This window comes from Pseudogymnoascus verrucosus, assembly GCF_001662655.1.
Source record: "Pseudogymnoascus verrucosus strain UAMH 10579 unplaced genomic scaffold scaffold_33, whole genome shotgun sequence".
Lineage (NCBI taxonomy): Eukaryota > Fungi > Ascomycota > Leotiomycetes > Thelebolales > Thelebolaceae > Pseudogymnoascus > Pseudogymnoascus verrucosus.
In genome coordinates this window covers 51035-77372 of record NW_017263684.1, presented here as the reverse complement: position 1 = coordinate 77372, position 26338 = coordinate 51035, and the positions used below count along the sequence as shown (strand labels likewise).

At 50.6% G+C, this 26338-nt stretch overlaps 12 protein-coding genes across 12 annotated transcripts in view; 8 read left to right on the top strand and 4 right to left on the bottom strand.

Moving 5' to 3' along the window:
• The first annotated feature begins 5 nt into the window (after nucleotides 1-5).
• VE01_07323 (uncharacterized protein) lies at nucleotides 6-969 on the top strand. Its single transcript, XM_018276758.2, has 3 exons — nucleotides 6-146; nucleotides 198-343; nucleotides 424-969. The coding sequence occupies exons 1-3, from the start codon at nucleotides 77-79 to the stop codon at nucleotides 562-564; spliced, it is 357 nt and encodes a 118-aa protein (XP_018128861.1). The 5' UTR covers nucleotides 6-76; the 3' UTR covers nucleotides 565-969.
• A 140-nt stretch (nucleotides 970-1109) lies between these two features.
• On the top strand, nucleotides 1110-2222 carry VE01_07322 (uncharacterized protein). Its single transcript, XM_018276757.2, has 2 exons — nucleotides 1110-1446; nucleotides 1496-2222. The coding sequence occupies exons 1-2, from the start codon at nucleotides 1358-1360 to the stop codon at nucleotides 2154-2156; spliced, it is 750 nt and encodes a 249-aa protein (XP_018128862.1). The 5' UTR covers nucleotides 1110-1357; the 3' UTR covers nucleotides 2157-2222.
• A 403-nt stretch (nucleotides 2223-2625) lies between these two features.
• Nucleotides 2626-6267, top strand: VE01_07321 (uncharacterized protein). The gene is made up of 8 exons (XM_018276756.2): nucleotides 2626-3049; nucleotides 3100-3329; nucleotides 3383-3691; nucleotides 3763-4051; nucleotides 4104-4231; nucleotides 4280-4533; nucleotides 4583-5426; nucleotides 5474-6267. Exons 1-8 carry the CDS (start codon nucleotides 2923-2925, stop codon nucleotides 6119-6121), a joined length of 2829 nt encoding a protein of 942 aa, XP_018128859.1. The 5' UTR covers nucleotides 2626-2922; the 3' UTR covers nucleotides 6122-6267.
• Nucleotides 6268-6590: 323 nt separating this feature from the next.
• SDH1 (succinate dehydrogenase flavoprotein subunit) lies at nucleotides 6591-9034 on the top strand. Its single transcript, XM_018276755.2, has 5 exons — nucleotides 6591-6720; nucleotides 6786-6840; nucleotides 6899-6972; nucleotides 7024-8576; nucleotides 8629-9034. The coding sequence occupies exons 1-5, from the start codon at nucleotides 6679-6681 to the stop codon at nucleotides 8843-8845; spliced, it is 1941 nt and encodes a 646-aa protein (XP_018128860.1). The 5' UTR covers nucleotides 6591-6678; the 3' UTR covers nucleotides 8846-9034.
• Nucleotides 9035-9593: 559 nt separating this feature from the next.
• On the top strand, nucleotides 9594-10707 carry VE01_07319 (uncharacterized protein; the record flags this gene model as incomplete). The annotated part of the gene is made up of 2 exons (XM_018276754.1): nucleotides 9594-9699; nucleotides 9752-10707. The coding sequence occupies 2 exons, from the start codon at nucleotides 9594-9596 to the stop codon at nucleotides 10705-10707; spliced, it is 1062 nt and encodes a 353-aa protein (XP_018128808.1).
• A 408-nt stretch (nucleotides 10708-11115) lies between these two features.
• Nucleotides 11116-13045, bottom strand: VE01_07318 (uncharacterized protein; the record flags this gene model as incomplete). The annotated part of the gene is made up of 4 exons (XM_018276753.2): nucleotides 11116-12173; nucleotides 12228-12260; nucleotides 12317-12683; nucleotides 12737-13045. 4 exons carry the CDS (start codon nucleotides 13043-13045, stop codon nucleotides 11335-11337), a joined length of 1548 nt encoding a protein of 515 aa, XP_018128807.1. The 3' UTR covers nucleotides 11116-11334.
• A 2303-nt stretch (nucleotides 13046-15348) lies between these two features.
• Nucleotides 15349-16874, top strand: VE01_07317 (uncharacterized protein; the record flags this gene model as incomplete). Its single annotated transcript, XM_018276752.2, has 4 exons — nucleotides 15349-16120; nucleotides 16178-16283; nucleotides 16345-16623; nucleotides 16695-16874. The coding sequence occupies 4 exons, from the start codon at nucleotides 15349-15351 to the stop codon at nucleotides 16855-16857; spliced, it is 1320 nt and encodes a 439-aa protein (XP_018128815.1). The 3' UTR covers nucleotides 16858-16874.
• Nucleotides 16875-17076: 202 nt separating this feature from the next.
• On the bottom strand, nucleotides 17077-19379 carry VE01_07316 (uncharacterized protein; the record flags this gene model as incomplete). Its single annotated transcript, XM_018276751.2, has 1 exon — nucleotides 17077-19379. One exon carries the CDS (start codon nucleotides 19377-19379, stop codon nucleotides 17229-17231), a length of 2151 nt encoding a protein of 716 aa, XP_018128814.1. The 3' UTR covers nucleotides 17077-17228.
• Nucleotides 19380-20003: 624 nt separating this feature from the next.
• On the bottom strand, nucleotides 20004-21131 carry ERG26 (erg26, C-3 sterol dehydrogenase; the record flags this gene model as incomplete). Its single annotated transcript, XM_018276750.1, has 1 exon — nucleotides 20004-21131. The coding sequence occupies one exon, from the start codon at nucleotides 21129-21131 to the stop codon at nucleotides 20004-20006; it is 1128 nt and encodes a 375-aa protein (XP_018128813.1).
• Nucleotides 21132-21452: 321 nt separating this feature from the next.
• Nucleotides 21453-23100, bottom strand: VE01_07314 (uncharacterized protein). Its single transcript, XM_018276749.2, has 2 exons — nucleotides 22608-23100; nucleotides 21453-22561 (listed from the first exon to the last, which is right to left on the bottom strand). The coding sequence occupies exons 1-2, from the start codon at nucleotides 22866-22868 to the stop codon at nucleotides 21644-21646; spliced, it is 1179 nt and encodes a 392-aa protein (XP_018128812.1). The 5' UTR covers nucleotides 22869-23100; the 3' UTR covers nucleotides 21453-21643.
• Nucleotides 22998-26038, top strand: VE01_07313 (uncharacterized protein). The gene is made up of 2 exons (XM_018276748.2): nucleotides 22998-24975; nucleotides 25059-26038. The coding sequence occupies exons 1-2, from the start codon at nucleotides 23266-23268 to the stop codon at nucleotides 25110-25112; spliced, it is 1764 nt and encodes a 587-aa protein (XP_018128811.1). The 5' UTR covers nucleotides 22998-23265; the 3' UTR covers nucleotides 25113-26038.
• Nucleotides 25653-26338, top strand: part of VE01_07312 (uncharacterized protein) — a gene marked incomplete at both ends in the record, with an annotated part of 1769 nt that continues 1083 nt past the window's right edge. The window contains one exon of the mRNA XM_018276747.1: nucleotides 25653-26312. Within this exon, the coding sequence (XP_018128810.1) occupies nucleotides 25653-26312 (660 nt within the window). The remainder of the gene's footprint in view (nucleotides 26313-26338) is intronic.

The window sequence follows — 26338 nt, the reverse complement described above, 5'->3', positions numbered from 1 at the left end:
AAGGGAAAGACTTTCCAAATAACGTTATTTTCAACCACTCATTCCCGACTTTCTTTCCTGCAAAATCGCCGGAATTATGTCTACCGCCGTCGCAGATGCTGCAAGCCAGCCAGCTGAGAAACCTGCCTATGGAATGCGCAAAAACGGTATGTCCTGAACAAGTACTGCCATTGAAGCTCACACTGACAACCCACCAGGAAAGCAATGGCACGCTTTGAAGAGCGCATTCCGCCCGAAAGCTGGCAACGATACGTATGAGAAGCGAAATGCGGAGAGAGTGGCCATGAACGTTGTGAAGGCAAAGGAGAAGGAGATGAAGGAAGAGAAGGAAGCCGAGCGTCAAGTAAGTGGCAGACCGACTCGAGGGCGCACAGCTTTCTTTCAGAACCAAGGATTAGCGGACTGTTGCTAATATATTTACAGAGGAGGATAACAGCGCTCAAGGACAAGCGTGCTGCGAAGGAGGAGAAGGCGCGATACGAGAAGCTAGCAGAGACAATGCACAGGAAGAGAGTGGAGAGGCTGAAGAGGAAGGAGAAGAGGAACAAGATGATCAAGTCATGAGGGAGAGATTGCATCGATAAGCTGTATACATGGATTGCGGGCGTAATTATGCAGAGAATGGCGTTGGGGATTTTGATTCGGGCATTAGTTGAAGGGATACAAGCCTAACGATGATATATGAAATGTCAAAGAAGCTCACTCTCACTGGATTAATTCCGCACCCACTACAATATTACTGAGTGTGATAGTAGTTTGCGATATCCCATAATCTATTGGTTTTGAACTGGCAGTCAAAAGAGATCTGGGCTGATAAAGAGGGATTTGGTGGTTCTCATTTGGGTTTGAAACAAGGCCTATCAGCCTTGCTACTGCGGGACCTGTGGACAAGTCCCACCACTGGTACAAACTATAGCTCATATATTGTTGAAAGCTACTTATACTGGCTTGAATTTGATTATTTCCGGCTAATATTAAAATATAATCCATATATTCGTAGACGCAAGATATTTTCGTGGTGGCAGTACTACCAGCCCAGCGATTGCGGGCGGTCAGTCCACAACCTCTCGTTACCCGCCGATGCACGGCCACAACGTGCCACCACTAACCAAGAACTGGGGTCCCCAGAACCACATGTCAAATGACCAACTATTTAGTTCACGAGGGACTAAGATATTCGCCAACTCCTCTTGCTAGAATCTCGTGCTCTATGCCGATGAGACACGCCCAATACGCCTAGAACCCAAGGTCTTACGGTAGACCCAGCGGGACTGCTATGTCATACCTGCCCCAACGCAAGAGCTATCGATCAAAGTCGTTGAGCAGATGAGGTTTATTCGAGGAGCGCTTCACAACAATGTCTGCAAATGAAGCTGCGCCCGAGCAGAGGAAGCGTCTTTCTGACGCTATCGGGATAGGAAGCAAGGACAGGGACCTTGTTGTTGGGTAAGTAGTCCCTTACATATACAGTGGCCGTCACTGATGTCTTCCCCAGGGATCCAAGGAAGTCCCTACATGATTTACGAATACTCTCAAATACCACAACGAGCCGCCTCGATAATACTTATTATTCCGTCCTAGAGAAGCTCAGTGTACTGCAAGCTTCGATTGCCTCACTGAAAGAGCTGTCTTTGATCGCAAGGCAGCTAAACGAAGACTTTGATGATGATTCACAAGATGTTGCGAGGGAGATTCAAGAGCAGATAAAGGCCTTTGGTGACTTCAAAGAACCACAGACGAAGATAGAAGCTTTACAGGCGCGGATACAGACCGGCAGGGATAAGGTGAACAAGCTAGGGGCCAGAGTCGAAGTGATCAGGAAGAGGGCAGAGGGATGGGCCAAGGTTGAAGACCAGTGGCAGGAGAAGACCCGAAAGAGAATCAAGCTCTTCTGGGGCCTCAGCGCTACAACAGTGGTGGTGCTGGTGGGACTGCTCATATTCCAATATACACCAGCACGGAGCCCAGTACCGGGCATAATGGATGGACTGAACGCCCAGAACATTAAGAGTGGTGTGCTAGACTTCGAGAGAGGTCTGGTAAATGAGAGCCTGACTATAGAGACTGAAGTTTCTAAGGTCCTGGAGGGGCTACGAAAGTCACCAAACGACACTCTCGAGGAAGATCCACGGCTTAAGGTATTCGACGAATTATAATGTTAATATTACCACAACTATTGGAAACTACTGCCTCGAACTGTGATGTCTGAGATGTCTGCGAGAAGCCAAATAGCTTGAGTCTGGTTCATTGAAAGTGGACTCAACGGATACGGCAATGAGAGCCAAGATCATTTCCTTTATATTGCCTTGGTCCGGCCTTGGCTACCTGCACGGTGACTTGTATGTGAGGGGTCGCCATATTGACTCCAACGTAAACTGCTCCAAATTTACAATTCTGTGACACTATATGTCTATTGTAGCTAACCATAAATAGTATCATGAAAATTAAGGATTGCGGCAATTATTTTCGTCCCGGTGCTCGTAAAATGTAACTATATGCACTCCAAAGTAAACATAAATGGTGGGGCTGACACAATACGTCCTCCTAAGTTGCTGGCGTCGTCAGCGGACGTCACCGCTGTGGGGATCTTCTGATCGATCTCTTGGCATGGCCCTCGGGGGGTACAGCAGTGGCAGGAACAGGAAAAGCGTATCTTCGTCGGCCTTCCCGTAAAAATGCGCTGATAGATTAGTTTTCGTCCAAAGTATATAACTATCGCCTACATATTTTAGTTTTTGGTTTAGCAAGTCGATTTTGGTTCTGTTGTGTTTGTCGTGCTTATACTGAAGCGCCCGGACCTCTCGTCAGCAAAGCAGAGCTACCCCACCAAATATAACATCACTTCGTGACAGCAATCCCAAATTCTCCTGAGTCTCTAAAACACGAAAAAATCAGCAGCTGAAGCGCTCGAGTATTGAAGGGATGTCTGCTCACGCTACAGATCCCCGCGAGAATTCTGTCCAAGATCTGAATGCCTCCAAGGTAGCTGCTCAGCCAGCAGCCCCGCAAAATGCCGGCGGCAATGAGCTCAGCGGGAAGCAAGAGCATTGTATGTCCTCGTTTTCCTGCCTACAGACCTCTCCCGCTAACTTGGCTCAGATCTCAAGCGGGAACTCATTTCTCAACAAGTGACAGCCGAAATCAACGAGCTCAGTTCGCCCACAGCGCTCCAGAGATTCGGCGCGCCCTTCAGATCCGAATTTGGCGAAGTCTCTCCGTTAGACTCAGACCTACCTATTTTGCGATATATCTTCGTTCATCATGTTCGCGAGTTCCCGTTTTTGGATAAAGCGAAGGAGAAGGAGTTCTGGCAGGATAAGCTACAAGTGGTAAGTCGGACTAAACAGACCCTTACTGTGAATGCGCGCTGACGACCCTGTAGTTTCTCGAATCGTTCGCAAATAAGCGTATATCGTCGTCTGAAGATCGTCTAGAGGAAACAAAACGCAGGAAATTGTCCCTTAAAGCCCAGAAGCTGGTCGAGCTGATGATGGTTTCTGGTATCCCTACGTCCTCTGGATATGAAGAGCGCATTAAGTTCGCGGAAATGGGTGTCGTTGAATCAGGAGCTATTGAGCAAGGTGTCCTGTCTACACTACCGGAAGGAAACTACTTATACGGCTGGGACGTTAACATCGCAGGTGTAAGGATTACATCTGTGAAGAGGAACATCAGACACCACCCGCACGCTGTGAGTGAACAACGTCAAATGAAGACATCCATGTCAGGTATTTGTGGCTGTTACTGATTATCTGTTTTTAGGAGTTTATTCTTAGAATAAGGAAGAAGGGAGAGCTGCCATACTTCACTGGCCGCAGATATGGCGATTTCTTAAAGCTGCACAGAAACCTGCGGAACGAGTTTCCAGGAAAGATCTTACCAGCACCACCGAAGAAGAATAAACAGAACTCAACAGCATCGAACCTATTCGGTTCCTCGAAGGGTGAGGACAGTGATTCGTCTTCGTTATCTTCTGTTTCCACTCAGGCAACTTCAGCAGCAGATGGGGCAGCGACCACTACTGCGTCGATGCGAATGCTGGCCGTAGAAGGTAAAAAAACTTCACAATGATCCTTTGCGATCGAATTCTAACATTCTCAAAGGCCACCGACGATCGGCATCGGGACAAACTCTCGGCGTTGACGGATCTTCACCTCGGAACTCTATAGACAACCGGTCGAACCGATCGAACCGATCGATATCAAACTCTAACAACACGAACGATCACGACGTACGTTTTCCAAACCCGTCTTTGTCAGTATTTAGCTTACCTGTGCAGCCTGTGGTGCTTCCACGTGAATCCCAACGAATTTCGCTGAGGGCGTTTCTCCGCACACTCCTAGGGAACCCCGATATTGCTCGTTCAAAGGCGATGGAAGAGTTCCTAACCCATCACCATATTACACCCAGCGATGACGACGTTAATGATATCGACAGGCGAAGACTGATGGACGAGAAAAGATTGAAAGAGCAAAAGAAATTCTATGAAATCGCTCGGAAACGAGCTGCTGAATTGGACATATACATGGAAGAGTGAGTCAACATATATATGTCTCCTGAAATTGAATACTAACTGTGACAGGTTCCGCCGAGACATTATTGAAACCAACGGCTTGACCAAGCTATTCAAGGAGATCAAGGTCAAGGAGAGCATCCAAGATATGAGCTTGCAATATCAGAAGTTCTGCGAGTGGCTCCGAATCGAGGTTGCAGCCACCATATATCATCTATTCCTTGCTGAGGATAACTCCCCTGAGGTGTTTGCGCAGGTCAAGAAGGCCCATTCCATGATTCCTTACACTTTAATCAAGAACGCAATCCGGATAGCGAATCCTGCTGCGGTGATGTCCAGCATACTGGACATATTCCTTGCCCAGCCATTTGGTGCACGATCACTGATGCAACGAATCTTCAGCATGGCGCTAAACGAAGGGGTCAGAGCTTACCAGAAGTCGATTGATTCTTTGGTCAAGAACATTGACGAACCGGTCTTTTCTGATAAGCTGAGATTATTCACGTACGCCGACGAAGAGATTAAGAACATCATCCGCGCTGAATCTGAGTCGGATCAAGTGGACTTGATTGTTTCTATTCTTCGGAGTGAACTGATCGAGCCACCATTGAATGGACCACAGATCGCAAAGATTTTCAATGCCTACGTCGCCTGGAATAGCGCCGTGGACAACGTTGACGATGAGATGAAGCAAGGGGCCCACCTTTTCTCATATCTAAAGCAGCTCCTCAAGCTTTTCACGCGACAGCGTGACAAGTCGATGCTGCTGGGGCTGATCGAAGAGCCTGTCACCCTTCAGCTTCTTCGCGACCTGTTTACGATATTCTATGAGCCACTCGTTAGGGTGTATAAATCCGCCAATGTTTACAACAGTGTGACTGATTTCTCGGTTTTCATTGATGACATGATACAGGTAAGTCGTTTGATTGTATTAGTGGCCATATTACTGACTTGGCATAGGTCGTCGACAAATGCCACGAGCAAGACATAGCTACGGATCCGAACCAGACAGTTCAAGCGTTTATAGATCTCTGCCAGCGTCACGAACACAATTTCTACAAATTTGTCCACGAAGTCCATCTCCACGATGATGGGCTTTTCGAAAAACTCATGGGTTGGATAGAAGGTATTTTGGAATTCCTGCGCCAAGGTCCAAAGGGCGGAAAGCTCGACATCAATGCCCTCTTTGCCGGCGCTGCATCTGTTAATCAAGTAGACCCCGAGAAGGTTAAGAAAGAAGTCGACGAGCTCATTGGGTGGCAAGAAGCCAGGAAGCAATGGCATAATGAGAAAACCCGCCAAAAGATGGCTGCCGATGGGACAGGCACCCAACCTGAAGCTGTCCCAGGAGGCATTGCTTTCAGCAGTAGTGATTTTGGCATAGACCAGACAGATCTAGAGGATATGGATTACAGCGAGGAAGATGTAGATGACGAGGAGAACGACGATGACGAGTTAGATCCCATCACAGCGGAGAGGAAGAGAAGGGCTCGGAGGCAAGACATCCTCAGGAGGACCGCTGGAGAACCCCAGAAGCCAGAGGTTTCCGAAGTTCATAAGTTGCAGGAAAATTTCGTCAGCATGCTGAGAATGGTTCTCTCGGATTGAGAGACGAGAGGTTTATACACTCATAACAAATGGGATTTGTAGTCTGTATGTAAATAGTACATGAATTGGAGAAAGGGGTGATACTGGAATGCATAGGCTACTTATTCTATGAGTGCGTGTGTGAATATCATTATTTTCCTGTCGAGAATCTGTCCATTGACAAAGCATGTGATCACAGAACTCATGATTGACAATATATGTGAATTGACCAGAATTTGCATATTAAATGTTCCATCTTTGATAACTGGAAGAAAATCTAACTTAACAGTACTAAATAAACAACTATTACAAGGCAAGCACTTGATATTAAATCGGTACTTCCATTGACCCCCAAATAGTCGGGAGAAATAGGTTGCGATGAACCGTAAAAGATTCTCGGCTTTCCGTCGGCAAGTGCGTCAAGCTCCAACCAATAGTAGCGAGCCTATTATGCTCTAGCAATCCGTGGATCTTGGGAATACAACGACGACATCAAACATCGCGATCTACTTTCGTTCTCCTTCCCCACGAGCGACATTCCTTGACAATCCTCGGTCCTGGTGTCAAGATAGTCCAAAATGTCTTCAATCGCTATGCGCCGCTTCACTGCTGGCCCTTCGGTACGCCAGTTTCCTGTTCCATGAGCCGAGGACGCCCGGAAGCACCGCTAACCCGTATTATCTAGGTCGCGAGGGCATTGAGAACTCAAGCAAGAGCATTTTCCTCTACCAGACCTGCTGGTGTGTATACCTGAGTCTATTGGAGGCATTGCAAGTCAGCTAACCCATTGCCTTGCAGCGCGCATCATCACACACGCGCCTCTTCGTGCCAAAGAATCTTCTCCTTTCCTCGGCAACCAATACCCGGTCATCGTATGTTCACGCACTTCGAAGCTCTATCGCGACGATACTAAGAATCTGTAGGACCATGAGTACGATGCGATTGTTGTCGGAGCCGGTGGAGCTGGTCTTCGTGCCGCCTTCGGTCTTGCCGAAGCTGGTTTCAACACCGCCTGTATCTCGAAACTTTTCCCGACAAGATCCCACACGGTGGCTGCACAGGGTGGAATCAATGCTGCGTTAGGCAACATGCACGAGGATGACTGGAGATGGCACATGTACGACACAGTTAAGGGTTCGGATTGGCTGGGAGACCAGGATGCCATCCATTACATGACGAGAGAGGCGCCGGCGTCCGTCATTGAGTTGGAGAACTACGGTTGCCCATTCTCTAGAACCGAGGACGGAAAGATCTACCAGCGTGCGTTCGGTGGTCAATCGCAAGACTTCGGAAAGGGTGGCCAGGCATACAGATGCTGCGCTGCCGCTGACAGAACCGGACACGCTCTTCTTCACACTCTTTACGGACAATCTCTCCGCCACAACACAAACTATTTTATTGAGTACTTCGCCCTTGACCTGATCATGGAGGACGGCGAGTGCAAGGGTGTTCTTGCCTACAACCAGGAGGATGGAACTCTTCACAGATTCCGCGCACACAACACGGTTTTGGCCACTGGAGGTTACGGACGTGCCTACTTCTCTTGCACCTCTGCACACACTTGCACTGGTGACGGAATGGCTATGGTTGCTCGTGCTGGTCTCCCTAACCAGGATCTGGAGTTCGTCCAGTTCCACCCAACTGGTATCTACGGTGCCGGCTGCTTGATCACTGAGGGTGCTCGTGGTGAGGGTGGTTACCTCCTTAACTCCGAGGGCGAGAGATTTATGGAGAGATACGCACCAACTGCAAAGGATCTTGCATCCCGTGACGTTGTTTCCCGTTCCATGACCATGGAGATCCGCGAGGGTCGTGGTGTTGGCCCAGACAAGGACCACATCTACCTCCAGCTCAGCCATCTTCCTGCTGATGTTCTCCACGAGCGTCTCCCAGGTATCTCTGAGACCGCATCTATCTTCTCTGGTGTTGATGTCACCAAGCAGCCTATCCCAGTTCTCCCTACCGTCCACTACAATATGGGTGGTATCCCAACCAAGTACACTGGTGAGGTTCTTACCGTCGACGAGGCTGGCAAGGACAAGGTTGTTCCCGGTCTTTTCGCCTGTGGTGAAGCCGCCTGTGTGTCCGTCCACGGTGCCAACCGTCTCGGAGCCAACTCCCTTCTGGATCTTATCGTCTTCGGTCGTGCCGTTTCCCACACTGTCCGTGACAACTTCGAGCCCGGCATGCCCCACAAGGAGATCAGCGCTGATGCTGGTGCCGACTCTATTGCTTTCTTGGACAAGATCCGTACTTCTGACGGACCAAGGAGCACCAACGATATCAGAACTTCTATGCAGAAGGTTATGCAGACTGATGTCTCCGTGTTCCGTACTCAAGAGTCTTTGGATGAGGGTGTTAAGAGAATCAACGAGGTTGACCAGACATTCCCAGAGGTCGGTATTAAGGACCGCAGCATGATCTGGAACTCCGACTTGGTCGAGACCTTGGAGCTTAGGAACTTGTTGACCTGCGCGTAAGTTTAACCCTTGTATCATCTATTGAACGATAACTGACATAATAAACAGCGTGCAAACCGCCGAGGCAGCAGCGAACAGGAAGGAGTCCCGTGGTGCCCACGCCCGCGAGGATTACCCAGAGAGAGATGACAAGAACTGGCAAAAGCACACGCTCACATGGCAGAAGCCGCAAGGAAAGGTCGACCTTTCTTACCGTGCCGTTGTGAACCACACCCTAGATGAGGAAGAGTGCAAGGCTGTCCCTCCTTTCAAGCGTGTCTACTAAACCTTCGTTCGATGTTCTGGGGTTGGCATGGAGGCCAAATGAGTTTCAACTCGCAGTATGTAGCATAGGTGCTGGTTGGAGTGGGTTGCGTTGCATTGTTTTTTGATCGAGATGTGAGAAGAATGATGGATAGAGCAGTACTAGCCATAATTCTGTAAACTAAACAAAAAGATTTATTCCTGATTAAAAGCTATGCAATCATTGTGATAATGTACATATGTGGCAAGTTATGAGACTTGTCCACATGGATGAGGCTGGAGGGCGCCCACGCGTACTCATGTCGCCCAAAAGCTAGAAGAGGGACGACTGTACATGGCTCCATTTATAGCAACTATAGGAAGAAGATGGTTCTATATAACATTTAGAAAATTGGGAAATATTATGGCGAGTGAAACAGAGTTTGAGTTCCGACAACGCTGAGCGCTGTAAGGCGAGGCTGACAAAATGTAGGGTTTCCCCGACGTCCGGCTGGTCCCGTTATCTCAAAAGTTATGACGCTGTCACCACCAGCCCCGCGCCTTCGTTCTCCATCGACACTGTGGCTTGGAATTATTAATTACGGCGCAGAATAGACTCTAGCTTGATTGCTTTGTCTCTAACTAAATGCAGCATTCATAGCTGGCAAAAGGCGAGGCTAATAGCGGCAGATCTTTTGTACGATACTGATGACGACGTAAACAAAGACGGGTGGCGCATTCCATTATGCGACTGCTTTGACGAAGCAATAGGAATAATGGATTCCCCTAGCATGGAGCCGGTTACTCCCACCAAATCTGGCGGAGGGAGACAGTTGAGCGGTAGTCCGATCAAGATGCAATCCAAAAAGGGCCTCTTCGTGGATGGTGTCTGGCGCTGTATGGCTCTCCCCAACCCACAAATTACGCACCAAGGCTAACAGGCTTGCAGGCAATTGCTCTCCACGAATGCCAGCTTCCCATTTCCAGGTCAAGAAGGAATCAGTGAACAAGGGCCGATGGTTCTATACATGTCAAGAGCCGAAGGAGCAGTCCTGCGGGTTCTTTCTTTGGGACGATGATGCAAAAAGTAGGGAGATGAGGACTGTGCTTCATAATTCGAGGTCAGAAGCGGGACCGTCTACAACCCCGAAGAAACCCAACAGCCGAGCAGAAGATACGGAGCGAAGCGGGGGTTATGATACGATGAATGGGGGAAAGGTTATTGATCTGGACAAGGATGACGAGGATGAATATGGAGAGTGGCCATTGGGCGCTGAAGACGAGATCGAGGCTGTGGAGGCTGCAGAGAGGGCATCATCTATGAAGCCACCTGAGACACCGCGCAAAGCACTGAAGACGAGCGATTTTTCAACTCCGGGGAGTAAGAGGATACGGAGCGGAGAAGGTCCATGGCCTACGCCAGCCACTACTGCAACAACGCGGGATGAGGATGTATTCAGAACCCCCATATCCGCTCGTCTAGAACCCTTGGGGCTAGCCAGCGCCTCCAAACGCGGCCTCATGAGCCCTTCTGCATCACCAACCCCCAATCGGCGACTTGATTTCACTTCTGTGGCTGAGACTCGCGGCAGCAGATCGGCAGATTATGACATTACAGCAGAGGTCCTGCAGCTGCTTGAAGGGCAGCCAATCGAAGACGAGACCATCGCCAATTTACGGAATCTACTTAATCGATATGCCCTGAAGAATTCAGGCATCGAGAAGGGCCGAGATGTCACTCGGCTTGCGCTGAAGGCTAGAGACGCTAAAATCGAAGACCTGCAGCAGCAGGTTGCGACCCTGGAGTCTAAGCGCGAGATGGACAAGGCCATTATTAGGCACTTCAAGGATGACATGTCTGCAAGCGTTACCAGGAGAGGTCGAGGACGAGGGCGGGGAAGCTGAGAATATGGATGACCTGATGCAGTTCATCCAATCGAAATTAGGGTAATGCCGACTATCATATCGACTGCCGATCAGTGGCGGGCGTGACGTGTCTGGTCACACAGCCTCCAGACAAGATTTACATCAGGATAGCTCTCGCAGTCGTTCCACGGAGACAGCAAATATGTCAAGTGATTAACTTCCTTGAAAGGCAATGACATCCTCTACCTCTTCGTACAAAAGGAGGGGTTTGCTGGTGTAACTTGTCTCGAATATTGTGTCTTTGCCACCACAAGATCGGGGACTCGGGGCAAATTACAACACATGCCTCAAACACGGTCCTTTCAGCTAGGCTGACATTACAATAAATAATAATAATAATATTGACCGGAGGCCCAGATGACAGGGCCGTCCGATCCGCAGACTGTTGTTACCCTCGTAGCAATTGTACCCCGCAAAAATGCAGAAGCCCATGCATCCATCCATGATTAATACAAACAAAAGTTTAACGCCACATTGACTAGTTCCTAGCATGCATGTCCCAGCCGATGCATGTTCCAGTTGGCAGTCGACAAATAATGCACCCCAAACCAATCCCTGGGTATCACCTGCTTTATCTCAAAAAATACTTGCCCGGGAATAAGAACGCTATCCTGTCATGTTTCCATTACCGCCCTTGCCAGCCCCTTCGGCCTTTGGTAAGCTCCACTCTGGATCATGATATTCATATACTGTCTCTCCGCCCTTAACCGCTGGTGCAATGAACCGTGAGACACCTGTCTTGGAATCGTAGCTCTGATATGATGCTGCGAGTCTTTTGCCCCCTCCGCCGGGAAGATCGACAACAAATTGTGGTGTCATGAAGCCAGCAATGGAGCCACGAATCTGACTTTCGAGCTCGAGAATGGTGCGGAGCGGGGTGCGTAGGTCTTCCACTCCTGCCACCATATCACCTTGGTACACATAGTACGGCGTAATAGCCATATCCGCCAGGCCGCGAATCAACGCTTTCATTGTGCCCAGATCGTCGTTCACTCCACGCAAAAGCACGCTTTGGTTGCGTACCACAACACCCGCAGCGAAGAGCTTCTGGGATGCCGCCCGACTCACCCATGTGACCTCTGATGGGTGGTTGAAGTGTGTGTGTACGGCAACCATTTTGCCCATCTTGCGGCCGGCGTTGGAGACGGCGATGAGGGCAGATGTCCAGGAGTCTGTTGGATCCAAGATGCGTGAGGGGCAGACAGCAAGACCTTTGGTTGCAAAGCGGAAACGGCGGATATGTGGAATGTCGAGGAGACGTATGCCGATATCATACAGCTGGTCGGGGGTTAGGTAGTAGGCGTCGCCGCCGGAGATGACAATATCGGAGAGGGCAGGAGTGGAGGCGATGTAATCGAACATCTCGTCCCAGCGCCTGCGAGTGGGCTTTAGAGAGTTCTTGGTTACTGTTTCTGTGTCGGCGCCGATGGCGTAAGACCGAGTGCCTTGGATGCGGTTTAGTCATCGTGCTTATAGTGCCGATTTGGGTTATAACTTACAGAAACGGCAATAGACATTGCACACTGAAGTAGCTACTTTGCTGTCAGAAATCCGCCTCAAATTTTGAAGTTGCAATAGCGTAACTTACCAAGGAACAGAGCCTTATCAGGATAACGGTGAACTAAGCCTTTAACGGGGGAATCATGTTCTTCACCGAGAGAATCGAGAGTCAACTTTGGGTGGTCTGGCAGCAAGGAGGCCCTCAGCGGGACGAACTGCCGGCGAATGGGATCCTCAAAAGGATTGCTCCAGTCAGCAACGCTGAGGGTGTGAGGCGTGATGCGAATGGCCATTGGGGCAATACGAATAGCCTCCTTGACCTCATTGAGAAAATCATTTCTGGTCTTGATCTGGGAAAGTGGCGAGTTAGGATCGCGCGGAGATGGGAGTCTCTCAGGGAGAACGCCCTCCAGGAATTGAAGCAGCTTGCTCTCTCCTTGAACCGTATTCTTGATCTGAAATAGTTAGACAGGGAAAGGGGGATGTACGTCGGCACGGAGTGATTGACCTGCCACTGATAGTTGAGAAATTTATCCTCTGGCACATCCGTCCAAATACCGACTTTCTGCCAGTAAGGAACTCCACCAGGGACAACTTCTTTCTGAGGCAGCTGAAAATTGCTTTCGTGATGCTTCTCAACTCTGACGCTGGCGGCGGCAGCTTGCTGTACGTGCCTGGGTGAGCTCGATATGAGACGACGAGAGCCAGCTGCAAGCATGTCCCGAGAATTGTTTGTGACGACGCTGGCAGCACGAACGAGGTAGTGAGGCGATGACCCAGCCCGACGGGCTCCTAGACGACCAGGGAGACGCAGCATCATGGACAAGGTCACAGATCATGAATTTGCTTGAACTGTCAAACGCTGCGGAGGGCCTGTCCACTTAAAGTACTCCAGGTGCCTCACATTTGATTTGGGGGCGGTGTGTAGGTTAGTGCACGCTGGTTGATCTTAGTGACTAGACTCTGAAGAGGATTCACAGAGCAAATAGTATTTGGTGGCTAACTAATGCATAAATCGCTCCTTCCCAGGTGGGTAGCACAAGGAGGAAAGAGAGCGTCTCAGGCATCATGGTGACCTGTTTTTCAAGTGAGAAAGGCCCAGTCGCCAAGTTAAACATAACAAGGTTATTGTACGAGCCCGAATACCCTGATGCCCTATATAATTGTTTCCATTGCGCGATGGTTGATGAATATCATCTGTTCTCACATAAATTGGTCCAAGAATTCTAAGAATTGGACTATTCGCCCAACTGTGCAGCCGACATTTAGTCCGTGCCCACACAATACCACAATTGCTGGTGCGAGGTGTTATTGGACCTGGAAGCAGAGACCTAGCTACCCAATGGGCTCAATCATCAGAGTCTAATCTAACACCGTATGGTCGGAATAGCCTTAGCCCTGCTGTACCATGAAAAGGAATGAACAACTCTCCTTGGCGATGTTACTGCACAGCGTTACTACACTGTTACACGGCTAATTTGCGCCCGGAGAAGGCGCTGTGATTGAAGAGCAAGTGTTGCGTGTCATGCGAGACTGTCACCAAGCTAGTGTCAGTATATGCAGCTCTTGTAGCTCTCGTTCGTTAGGACCTTGCGCCACAGGAGGCCATTACACGCTGAATATGGTGTGAATTAGACATGATATGCAGTTAGACATTCCCACCACGTTGGTGGGGTTTTACTATTGGCGCTGCAGCATGGGACCAAAACCATGTACCGGGGCTGTCGGAGCCCCTGACGGAGATCCCGAAATGGCAACGTGCGCTTGTAGCGTCTGTTGATCCCTCCCCATGCCCATGCAGCATCCCTGAGTTTGTCATCGCCGATTTTGATTGAGAAGCAATTAAGCTTGTTAACAGAAAACCATCAGCGGATTGTGTTTGCTTCACTGCAGGCGATATGTCATGTTATACATCAAACATGTCGCCCTTGCGTCGCTGGCGTTGGTTTGCACCGACCCTTTGGTTCAGCTCCGGCGTACAACATCCAATCTCGTTGTCTACCAGTATAAAGCCACGGGCTGGGTCTCAGGTTTGAGGGTCCTGCAGCTCAGTTCCCCGCAACCGACAATACGACATGCACCCACATATGAATCCTTGTTGGGAACACTACGCCCCTCATTGGAGGAGGGATTGTTTGCTTTTCCGTGTTAGATCCTATACCCCATTTGATAACACCTGCATATCGGCATTTGGGTGTCTGCCACAGGGGAGCGAGCTGGTTACTCTTCAGCAATGTGGTGATTTGCCTGCGGCCAGGTTCATACAGCATCTCTTCAAGCTGGTTGTGTTGCAGTGAAAACGTCACTGATAGGGGTAAACGCCATCTGTCCCGATAGGAACGGCCCGAAGCGTCTCCAATGCCATTGCCGCTGTTGCCATCCAGCCGATTTGACAGCTGTGAAGATTGGGGCTTTGGTTTTGTCCCGAGGGTTCAGGGATGTTTGAGACGCACCACGTATTGATGGCCTTGATTTGAGCGACCTAGGGCGTATCCAGGATCATTCCTGAACTTAGTAACTAAGACTATTTTAGCTGCTGCTGCCGAATACCAGGGCGTTGCTCTGATCGTGAGGGTTCATGTAGGTGTAATACTCAATAGCGAGTCATGTTACTTGTCATTTTTGGAATATCTCTTTAGTTTGCTCCGTTGTATCTCATACGGCCGTAGCTAGCCTGTCCCTCCTCTTGTGTGCGTTTTGGTGACTCTGAGGCTCCCTGTGTCTTCTCTGTTGTGATGATATTATCTGGCGATGCAAAGGTTGCCCTTCTATAATTCTAATATTGAGAATTGAGGATAACGATTATATTGCTACAAATGGTAGGCTATGAGGCAGAAAGAATTGGCTTATGGTGTCTTGTGGCTATATTGGTCGAATGGTGACCATGTAAGTTGCTTTCCAGCCGCGAGAGTAAGTTAATTCACTTAAGCGCTCCTATTTTCTTTGTTTCCCAAAAAACATTTCCAGAAACTTCCTGCTACTCCAAAACTGTTGAAATAAAGTCCCTTTATCAGCTTGCTTTATCACCCCTTGACTGTTGAATGCCTGCTCTCAAGAATTCCGAACTTCCCAGCACACATGAACCCACGTCAACATGCCCAATCAACCCCAAATATCAAGATGAACGTCACATTAGCCAGGGATTTATCGGGCTATGCTAATACTGTTCAAGGTTCGACAACAACAAGTCTAACGAACCCATCCAGCGAGATAGATAAACGACACGATGACGAGACATATCCAGATGGAGGCCTCCGCGCCTGGCTTGTGGTTTTGGGCTCATTTTTCTTGCTTTTTGCAACCTTTGGCTTCCAAGCATCCGTGGGATTGTTCCAACTTCACTGGTCTTTGAATCAACTCAGTGACTCAAGTCCAAGTAAGATTGCCTGGATACCGTCGGTATTTATATTCTTGTCACTTGCACTGTCGATACAAACAGGGGCTATATTCGATCGATACGGAGCGCGTTACATCCTCCTCTTTGGATCAATTGGATACCTCGTGACCTTCTTCCTTCTCGCTCAATGCACAAATTATTTGGGGTTCATGCTGTGTCTTGGGGTTTTGGGGGGTCTCTCCTCCGCTGCGCTCATAACAGTCTCACAGGGTGTTATAAGCCACTGGTTCAAGAAACGACGTGGACAAGCTTCTGGGCTGGCTATGCTGGGTTCAGCTCTTGGGGGTATCACGTTCCCACTAATATTGAAACCTCTCCTTGAAAAGAGCAGTTGGCCCATGGCTATGCGGACACTCGGATTAATTGTCCTTCTCTGCCTGGTCCCTGGCAATTTGTTCTGCCGTAGTCGGTTGTTGGCAACCAGCAGCAGCGCCGTGGTCAATGTTCGTTGCTATTTGGACAGCACGTTCAACTGGCTAACTATTAGTGCATTTGGTGAGTTTGATAAAACTGTTTATTATAAGTGAAAATGCTGACAATTTTGCTGGTTAGGTTTTGAACTGTTACTCATCATTGGCCTTGGATTAATCCCAACTTATGCAGCAGATGCTGGGTATGGACAAAGAGCAGGTTTCTACCTTATCATGACAATGAACATGTTTGTCCCTCACATCCAACACAAAAAGGGAAAACCAAACAAATCTGATATTTTCTTACAGTGGTTCTACATTTGGACGTGTTATACCGTCCTGGTTCTCTGACAAAGTCGGCCGGTTCAACATGCTTCTTCTGATGGCAGTTTTCACCTTGGCTTCCATGCTCTTTATTTGGCTGCCGTTTGGCCTCAATTCGCTGGTGGCACTTTACATCTTCGTCTTCCTATACGGCTTTGGGACTGGGAGCTTCGTTTCCTTGTCTATGGGCTGCGTCGGGCAGCTCTGTAGGGGCAATGATTTTGCGCGTTGGATAGGAGCCATGGATTCTGTTGTGTCGATTGCGTACGGGCTATTCCACCCCCTGAATTGGACATATTTTATGGAGTTTGAGTTTGCTAACACATCTCTCGCAGGACGCTTGTTTCAATTCCAATAGGAAGCTCACTTCAGTCAAATGTGGGACCCCAAGCCATGGTCTGGTTCTTGGTTGGTGTTTTGAGTTTGTCATTTATGGCATGCAGCATTTCTCGCGCTGGCTACATGGGGTATAAATGGAGATGGAATGCCAAGGTCTGATATTGGGCGGTGTGCTGGTTGAGAGAAAGGGTTTGGTATATACTGTACATATCTGATGAGCGTCAAGTGTTTTTAATGGTATGGAGACGAATACTATAATGATTAATAAGAAATACCAGGGCTGGTTTACTTGATGGGACTTGTTGTGGGGTAGTTGGATGTTTGAACCCACTGGGTTTGTACCTCAATTGCAAGAGCTCATCGTATGAAGACAAAAAACTGGTGCAACTATCTCTGTTGAGTAGTTAATGGTAGTAGTATTCATTCAATACATTTTTCCGCTCCTTCAATCCGGGTATCAAGCCAAAATTCCAAGTACAACCCCTCCACATCGCCGCATGTTCGAAAATCAGAACGTCACCTGCACAAACTCAGACCTCATAGTAGTAATCCTCATCCAGCCCTTCCCTGCTAGGAATCAACCCCTTGCCCTCGCCAGCCTCCATCCCATCCTCAAGCCTAACATTCAGCAGCCGAATCTTCAGCCCGTAGTCCACAACCAGTCCCACAAGCTTGTTCGTCTCCGCCGTAATCGGCGCTTGATTCAACAACATCAAAAGCCCATCCAGCCACTCGCTCGCCAGACTATGAGTCTGCGGGTCCAGCGTCAGCAATACCCTCTCGACCTGTTCCTCATCTGCGGACTCCGTAGGAAGATAGGAGTTAATCGTGATCTTATTCCTCGTATTCCGCTTCGGCGGCGCGCTCAGATCCTCCTTCTTGAGCGTGCTCGTGTTCGACGATATCGACGAAGTATCATCCTCTCCACCAGCCGTCACATTCGACACCACGCTCGATATAGTCCCCACATCCAGCTTCTCCCCAAGCTCCGTTAGTGGCGGCGCGTAGCTCGCCTGCGCCTCAAAATCCGCATAGTGCAAGAAGCGGCGGTTGTGGCTAAGCCGCGCGAAGCGCCACGGCCTGCTGCGCACCGAGGCGACGGAGTTGGAATCGCCGCGGGTGGCGCTGCGAGGAAACCACGAACCTTGGAGGAGGCAGCGGATGCGCTGTTCTTTGACGAACTGAAGGGACTCGTTGTGGAGTTCCTCGCGCACTTGCTGTAGGTGATGGCCCCATTGGTCCTCGAATGAGAACTTTAGGACTTCCATCTGCACTTCGCGTAGGCGCTGGTACTCAAATTCCGCAATCTCTTCCTCGGCTTCTGTGATGTCTTTGGTGCGTGGTGCTGAGCCGACGACTTTGTCGATCAGGATGCGGATGAGCTCGGCGACTTTGTCAAAATCGTCTTGAACTGCGCCTGTAGCTTTCCATAGGCGGAAGAAGGCGAGAAGTCCGGCAGTGTGGAGTCGCGACCATTGCAAGACCAGGGGTCGGAAGATCATGTCATAGTTTTGTGGGCTTTCCAGCATTTGGTAGTATTTTGCGTCTTCGGTTTCCGATTTGTCGGCACCGAAATGGTCGTAGAGGATAGCTGTAACTGCTAGACTGCAACGGGCGATCGGGCAGCGAGTGTGAAGAGGTTTGGAGGATTGTTCAAGCAAGATCTTCTGGAAGTTGTCTTCTTGTTTCCGTACGTAGTCTGTCAGATCCATCATGCCGAGGTAGCCCATTGGATCAAACTCCCAGGCCGGACTCTCAGTAACAAAGCCAAGTCTTCGCCACTTCTCCGGGTTGTGTTTGCGGCTTCCCTTCTTCGCCGCGTCGCTCACTTCTTCCACTCGGCCCATTTGTGTCACATGCTCTCGTTTCTCAGGTGCACTTGCAAGGTGTATTCCCTTCAGCGCCCTCCTATGGTCCGGCCGTTCCAAATCAACCCTCATATCCCTCCATTTCCTCAACAAGAGCTTCGTTAGGGCCTGGAACTCCAGTAACGGATGTGCTAAATCCTGCAATGCTGAGCTCTGCATCAGACGATATGCTCCCTTTACGACACCAAGGTCCTGCAGCCTCTTGATAAACTTCGGCCACTCCTCTCCTGTCCCGCTGCTCTTGCTTGTCCCATCCTTTCCACCGTCATTCGTTATGGCATCCCTCATAAGTGCATTAAGCAGCATAAGCGCGTTGGCGCAGAGCGCGTGGTCCGCAGAGTTGAGCTGAGACACCACCATCTCAAAGAATTGCGGGTAGACGGCTACTGCTGGCTTGAGCGTGCGGAAACCGAACGCGCCTGGGGTTCGTATCGAGCCGCGTGTGGTTTGTGGGTGGCTCACAATCGCAACCAGTATCGACATGGCGCCTCGGAGGATGTTGACGAGGGGATGTGTGACAATCAGCTCCACTACGCGCTCAACCAATTCTCCAGCTCCTGCGCTTTCAAAGATTTCCCAGCCCATGTCGACCTCGAGAAGGCGGCTCAGCGACTGGAGCGAGTATGCGAGGGTGTTGCCGCCAGTTGACATGATAAGACGGCGCAGGATGCTGAGTCCACCAGTGGAGATGAAGACGTCGGCGAAAGAAGGATCGTTAATTGAGGACTGCAGCTTGAAGACTGCCATCTTTCGAAGGGCATCCTCTTCGCTCGACAAGCTCCTGAGAAGCGAGGGGATCTCGGCTTGGTCCATTGTGTAAGTAAGCCTGGCGACTCCTTTAACAATTGGGGATGCGGCGCGGCCTCAATTGGTCATCGAGAGGAGCTGGAGAGGAATTAAGGTTTTGTGCTCGTGTAACGAAGGCGCTGAAGATTCGAAGACAACGTTGGTCTGTCAATTTGGGTAATGTCGAAATATTTGGTGGTAGTCCGTGGTTGAATCCGTGCGACGGTCCACGCGGGTTCTGGATGTTTTAGTAGGGGTCTGTGCACGAAGTGGGCTATCGGTCAACTCAGGGGTCTTCACGTTTATTGAAGGGTCGTGGGGAAGGTCAGGACGTACAATCCAGGTCGACAAGATGCCATAGCGAATTGCTAGATTTGGTAGGTTACACTATCTCATCTTTGTCCTGGAAGATCCAAGTGGTAGCTCCATGCTCATCTCCGGACTCAATTTCACAGAAAATCACAAAGATAACCTCATAATGAAAGAGGGGCCGCATGCCTGGTATGTTCTCGTGGTAAGTATCTGGTATCTTACGGCACCTCAGCACCTTCAGTTCTGAGTTTGAAAGCTCTCATGATTATATTCAGTAAGCCGGCACCATCATGACATATGACACATAATGCTCCAGCCCTAGTAATTAATACATCCTCCTCACTGCGTCTTCTTGGCTTCCGCGCTCTCCTTCTCCGCCATAAAGGCCTTCACAGACCTCTCCATTCCTTGACGGGTGGTCAAAATCGGCTTGTAGCCTAACCGTTCCCTCGCCTTAGCAATATTGTAATACCTCGTCATGCAGCTGAACCGTATCCCCCTGGGTGTCATCTTGCTCTTCTTTCCGATCAACCACAATGATGTCTCGACCACCGTCGCCAATGGCACTCCGACATCCTTCGAAATTGTCCACACACCCTCAGTTCCCTTCTTGTGGCCAGCAATCGCCCACAGCTGGCGCGGGAAGTCCCAGAAGTATATAGGCGCATCGTTGGTGATGATGAACGCCTCACCATCCACCTTCTCGTGGTCGAGCGGCTTAACGGACAACCTGGCTGTCGCCAGGAGCAGGTGCGCGGCGAGGAGATGTGCGTGCGCTACGTTGCCGACGTACGTGAAGTCGAAGAGGTTCGTGTTATCGCCGACCTGGAAGTTGGTCTTGTTGTTGTAGTACAAGTCCAGCATATTGGGCAGCATCTGAACGTCGCCCTCGCCGAAGATACCCGCGGGGCGAATGGCGGCGGTGAGGAGGTCGGAGGGGCCGGTGTGGTTTGCCTTCAGGACGGCCTCTTCGGCCAGACCCTTCGTCTCGGCGTAGTAGTCGGTTTGGAACTTGCCTCTGAGCATGGGCCAGCGCTCGTCGGCATTGATGAGGTCAGTGACGGAGTCGCTGATGACCGAGGCGGAGCTGGTGTAGACGAGCGCGGTGACGCCGGTCTCGCGGCAGGCGTCAATGACGCATTGGGTGCCTTCGACATTGACTTTGTAGAGGAAGGAATTGGCCGTCTCGGCGATGGCCACGGGAGAGGCGGTGTGGATTACGACATCTGGCTTGACCTTCTTGAAGATCGTAACGATAGATTCGAGCGAGGTGATGTCGGCGTCGAAGTATTGGACGCCATCGGATTCGGGGCGGCGGTTGCGTGTAGTGCGGAGATCCACGACGGACACCTTGCAGGTGTAGCTATCGACGAGCTGGTTGACGATGTGATGACCGAGGAAGCCGCAGCCGCCAATGACGACAACGTTTCCAAGGTTCTTCTTAGTAACTTTAGCAACTGGCGCCATTGTTGGAGATTTTGGTGGTTGATGAGACTCCAATGGGTCGTTGAAGCTATCGCGAAGTGGTGCTGACCACCCTAGGATTATTTCATGAGGCAATCCCGGATTTATAAATATCCGCCAGTAGTGACCCCTGAACTCCAGAATTGGGGTATCCCTGATTACCCGCCAATTCAACCGTGATTTTTGGAGATTTGGCTCAGTATGATTATTGTATGCGAAGAAGGGATTTATAGGCAGAGGTTGTTTTAATTCACCGTTACTGCTGGTATTATGGAACACCACAGTCACGCTATGCCTCACTTTCTGGACTGGAACTTATGGCATCACACGAGAATACTGAATTAACGTAAAACTATCGTGATGTTAGAAGCAAGGATCAGATCGTAGTTTCAGAGGCCCCTTCATATTGAATATTGAACATCCCAAATCCAACTACAACCTCGCCAGGCTCATGCCGCTGTCCAGATATGGCTTGATCCCTATATACAGGCCGTGTCTACTCCGAGGGGGTCAACCTAGGCCTTCTTTAGTTCGTTCTTCGCAGTGCCTTCATCCTTCTTCCTCTTCTCCTCATCGTCGTCCTCATCTTCGTCATCGTCCTCATCCTTATCTTCCTCATCTTCCTCGTCTTCGTCTTCATCATCTTCATCTTCTTCGTCATCGTCGTCCTCATCATCATCCTCCTCGTCTTCGTCATCGTCATCGTCGTCCTCATCATCATCTTCCTCCGCAGCAACCTCCTTTTTCTCAACTGGTTTAGCCTTTTCAGCCGATGCAGTTGACGTCGCGCTCTCTCCACTCTTGGCGACTGGCAAGCTAATATCTGCCACCTTCCAAGCCGTAGATGTTGGCGATTGGAGAGACTTCATTTCATTCAGCGCATGCTGCGAGACAGGCGGTGTGCTTGCCGGGGATACATTCCAAGCCGATGTTTTTGGGTCTTGTAATATCGTAATAGGCTCGACAATCTGCGGGGTTTCTGTCGTCGCCGACTCCTTGGTATCCTTTGCTGCGGCCTCCCCCGTTCCACTACCAACAAATACTTCAGGCTTCGCCTGCAGTGTCTTTTTCTTCATGTCCTTCGCCCTCTGTGCGGCTTCTTCGCCCATTTGGCGCATCGCCAGTGTCATTGAATTTCCCCCAGCTGCAGGCGTCTTGGGAACTTCTGCCTCTTTAGGAACTGGTTTAGATTCGGGGGCGAGAGGAATGGGCTGCTTCGCACCGGTTGGTAGCGGTGGTGCAGTCGGCGGAGCTGGTGCAGCTGGTGCCGCGGGAGCAACTGGCGCAGCTGGCGCAGCCGCAGCAGCAGCAGCAGCAGCCTTTATGGGATTACCAAATCCAGGAGGTCTTGGCGGCGTCGAAGACACCCCGACAATGCGGACATGTTGCTTAAGCTCGCCATATTCGTTCCAGTCTTCTATTTCCACCAGGTCCTGAGCAAGTCAGCGCAGTTCATATAAGCGGGCCAGATCAACAAACCCCGATTACCAGGCCCTCCTGGACTAAACCCGGGAGCTTTCGCTGGCGCCCACTCTCATCTTTTCCTGCGCGGCGTCCCCATATCATGCGTGCCTTCTCATCTGTTGCGAGATCGATACCTTTAAATGGGATTCTGTTTGCCCTCAGGATGGTTTCGAGCCTCGATGTCGCTGTGACGATATGTGATGAGCCAGCGGTGAGCGAGGTATAGATATACAGATGCGGGTCCGTAGAATAGGACTGAGCTGGGGCTTCCGACATTGTTGCGACGAGAGCGGTAGCTAAGCTCAGTTCAGGGTGTGGAGATGCGGGGTTCGGAGTCCGAGTAGGGAGTTCAGTAGTCCGTAAGTGTTGTTGTGAAGTTGTCTCGTAAAAGAGCAGGACGGTTCTCGATCGATATAGCAAGTTAGTGACTCTGAAACGACTGCGATTTCTGCCAGCACATGAGGAGCGGTTGTTAGATCCTCCGAACCGCTTGCGTGTCAGTTCGTCGTGGTTGTTGCGACGAAGCGTTATCGCTTATCGCACTGCGCTTCAGGGCCTAAGCTCATCCCTGGGCATCACTGACGCCATCGCTAGCCTCGGCTGGAACGGCGTTTGAGACATATATAATATACAGTCAGCGCAGGCGCCACTTATTCTTTCAATATAGCAGAAAATGGCTGCGCCGACAGGAGCCCAACTGATAGCCCAGGCTCTTCATGAGCTTGGCATCAAAGTTATATTTGGCCTGGTTGGGATACCAGTAGTCCAAATCGCCGAGGAGGCAATCAAGCTTGGGATCAGATTTATAGCTTTCCGCAATGAGCAGGCGGCGAGCTATGCAGCAACAGCATATGGATATCTTACAGGGAAGCCTGGAGTGTGCTTGGTAGTAGGGGGTCCGGGAGTTTTACATGCCATGTCAGGAATTGGCAACTCGTCAGCAAACGCATGGCCTCTACTTCTACTGGCTGGCTCCAGCGAGTCTCACCTGGTCACCAAGGGTGCCTTTCAAGAGCTGGATGCCGTCAGTCTTCTTACGCCGCATGTAAAATTGGCGGTGCGGTCCACGCTAGAGTCGATTCCTCAGAGCATCTCCAATGCTTACAGGACATCTTGGTATGGGAGAGGAGGGACTGGGTTTGTGGATCTACCCGCCGATGTGATTCAAGGGGAAGGCGATGAGATATCTAAGGTTATCGTGCCCTCACCAGCTCGAGCTGCGGGAGACCCAGAGAGAATCGCAGCCGCAGTTAAACTGCTCAGAGCTGCCAATGCACCACTTGTTATCGTCGGGAAGGGCGCAGCATATGCCCAGGCAGAGGGCGGTATCAGAAAGCTCATCAACGACACTAAAATTCCATTCCTCCCAACTCCAATGGGCAAAGGTGTCTTACCAGATTCCCACCCATCAAACACAGCCAGTGCTCGCTCAGCAGCTCTAAAAGGCGCAGACGTCGTCCTGATCCTCGGCGCAAGACTGAACTGGATCCTCCATTTCGGCGAAGAGCCCAAATGGAACCCCGACGTCAAGATTATCCAAGTCGATATCTCCGCCGAAGAACTCGGCAAGAACAACGGCGACGCATCTCTCTCCATAATCGGCGACATCAACCTCGTCACCTCCCAGCTGAGCAGTGGTCTCCAAAACTGGCAATACAACACCTCCACCCCCTACATCTCAGCCATCCGCGCGAGCACCGTCAAGAACGAAGCCACAGCCGCCAAAGCTGCACAGGTCGACACCTTGCCCATGACCTACGGTCGCACCTTCGCTGTCATTAAGGAAACGCTGAATGCGCTCTCGCCGCCCGAGAATGGGGATATTGTGTATGTCTCCGAGGGCGCTAATACGATGGATATCTCACGTAGCGTCTTCAATGTCGAGCACCCTCGTCTGCGTCTTGATGCAGGAACATATGCTACGATGGGTGTAGGTCTCGGTTATGCCATCGCAGCACACTGTGCGTATAACCTGCCCGATCCGCAAGCTGAGTCTGGCTCGTCTTCGCGGAAGAAGATCGTGTGTCTTGAGGGTGACTCGGCATTTGGATTCTCGATGCCAGAGATTGAGACCATGGCGCGATACACTATGGATATCCTAGTATTCGTAGTCAACAACGGCGGCGTCTACCACGGCGACAGCGCAGATAGCGATGCCTGGTTAGCCCTACAAGACAAGACGGCGCAGGGCGCGGCAGGGGGGCTGCGCAGCACGAGTTTGGGGTGGGAGGTGGGGTATGAGAAGATGGCAGAGATGTGTGGGGGAAAGGGGTATTTGGTGAGGACGCCGGAGGAGCTGCGGAAGGCGACGGAGGAGGGGTTTAAGGCCACGGTGCCAGTGGTGATTAATATCATCATTGAGGCGGGTCAGGCGAAGAAGTTGGTAAGTTCAACCCCCCTTGAGTGCTTATGGACTCGCGAAATTCGCGCAAATGCGGTGGGTGGAGCTGAACTGACACGATGTAGGAATTTGCGTGGCAGAAGAGTACGCAGAAGAAGGCTAAAAACGCCAAGCTATGAATGCTCTAATCTACATCCCCTTCTGGGATGCAATGTACATACAATTCGATACGTTTTACGGGAATGTGCATCAGTGTCTCGCTCTGTTTGCTGGTTGGGCGGCAAAGTGCATGAACAGTTATCATCGTGGTCAAAGAAATCAGGATCGTTCTATCCTCATATCCTTCTAGGAGCCAGGGATCCCAGGTAAACTTGGCTCTGATCTTTCTGTTGGCATCTTTGTTTACTGCTCTGCTCCTCTTTGAAACGGTCTCATATGGCTCAAAGGCATTCTCCTTACTTTCCTTCGTTTCTGTGTCTCAAGAACGGCTCCTACGCCACGGAGTGAGCCAACAAGAGCCGCTACGGGATATAAGTTTTCTTCTCTCCCTCTCGTCAGAGATACTTCGTTATTCTTCAATTTCATCATCACATAACTCTCATTTCGTCATGCCCAGGATTTAACCCATCACCAATACAAACAATCCCGTCCACCAACGCACACTCATCCAACCGCCAAACGAACAGCCCCGTCCAACAACAACGATTACAACAACCGCAATGTGCTTCTACACCCCTACCCCCAGAAAGCCCCCCAACGGCAACTCCAGCACAACCCGCTCCTCCAAACGCTCCCATGCCACCTCCTCCACCCGCTCCTCCCCGCAAATCCACATCCACTCCCCCCTCCCTCACCCCACCACCTCTCCCCTCCCCGCACACCTCTACACCCGTCCCACCGCGCCAACATGGACGTTCCCCGCCCCCACCACCACCGCCACCGCTACTCCCCAGCCGAATGAGGGCGGATGGGCGAATATATACCTTCCCCCCACCACCACTCCGGCCTTGCAGGAGACGGGGAGGAGGAGGTCTTCAGTGCTGGTTGCGGAGATTGAAGCGATTAGGAGGTTGGCGAGGCGGGTGGGGGATGCGGCGAGGAGGGGGAGTACGTCGAGTTTTCGACGCGAGAGGAGGGGGTCCACGTCATCTTTGAGGAGGGAGAAGGAAAGGGAGAAGGAAAGGGAGAAGGAGAGGGAAAAGGAGAGGGAGAAGGAAAGAGAGAAGGAGAAGGATAGGGAGCGCGATAGAGAGCGCGAGAGAGAAAGAGAAAGAGCAAGAGAGGACGCTAGGAGAGGAGAGAAAGTGATAGACGAAGAAGCAAGAAGACTAGCCCTAAGGAACGGAGAAGCAGTCCGCGAGCTAGTCCACGAGCGCGACGTCAAGCTCGAAGCCGAGCGCCTCCT

Bases quoted from the DNA above. Each gene is read 5' to 3' on its own strand.
- VE01_07323 (XM_018276758.2), top strand. From the start codon at position 77: ATGTCTACCGCCGTCGCAGATGCTGCAAGCCAGCCAGCTGAGAAACCT. The intron at 147-197 runs GTATGTCCTGAA...ACAACCCACCAG, and splicing joins CTATGGAATGCGCAAAAACG to GAAAGCAATGGCACGCTTTG. The intron at 344-423 runs GTAAGTGGCAGA...ATATATTTACAG, and splicing joins AGAAGGAAGCCGAGCGTCAA to AGGAGGATAACAGCGCTCAA.
- VE01_07322 (XM_018276757.2), top strand. From the start codon at position 1,358: ATGTCTGCAAATGAAGCTGCGCCCGAGCAGAGGAAGCGTCTTTCTGAC. The intron at 1,447-1,495 runs GTAAGTAGTCCC...TGTCTTCCCCAG, and splicing joins GACAGGGACCTTGTTGTTGG to GGATCCAAGGAAGTCCCTAC.
- VE01_07321 (XM_018276756.2), top strand. From the start codon at position 2,923: ATGTCTGCTCACGCTACAGATCCCCGCGAGAATTCTGTCCAAGATCTG. The intron at 4,232-4,279 runs GTACGTTTTCCA...TTACCTGTGCAG, and splicing joins ACAACACGAACGATCACGAC to CCTGTGGTGCTTCCACGTGA. The intron at 4,534-4,582 runs GTGAGTCAACAT...TAACTGTGACAG, and splicing joins TTGGACATATACATGGAAGA to GTTCCGCCGAGACATTATTG.
- SDH1 (XM_018276755.2), top strand. From the start codon at position 6,679: ATGTCTTCAATCGCTATGCGCCGCTTCACTGCTGGCCCTTCG. The intron at 6,841-6,898 runs GTGTGTATACCT...ATTGCCTTGCAG, and splicing joins TTCCTCTACCAGACCTGCTG to CGCGCATCATCACACACGCG. The intron at 6,973-7,023 runs GTATGTTCACGC...AAGAATCTGTAG, and splicing joins GCAACCAATACCCGGTCATC to GACCATGAGTACGATGCGAT.
- VE01_07314 (XM_018276749.2), bottom strand. From the start codon at position 22,868: ATGTCGGAAGCCCCAGCTCAGTCCTATTCTACGGACCCGCATCTGTAT. The intron at 22,562-22,607 runs GTTTGTTGATCT...TGACTTGCTCAG, and splicing joins AGGAGGGCCTGGTAATCGGG to GACCTGGTGGAAATAGAAGA.
- VE01_07313 (XM_018276748.2), top strand. From the start codon at position 23,266: ATGGCTGCGCCGACAGGAGCCCAACTGATAGCCCAGGCTCTTCATGAG. The intron at 24,976-25,058 runs GTAAGTTCAACC...GACACGATGTAG, and splicing joins CGGGTCAGGCGAAGAAGTTG to GAATTTGCGTGGCAGAAGAG.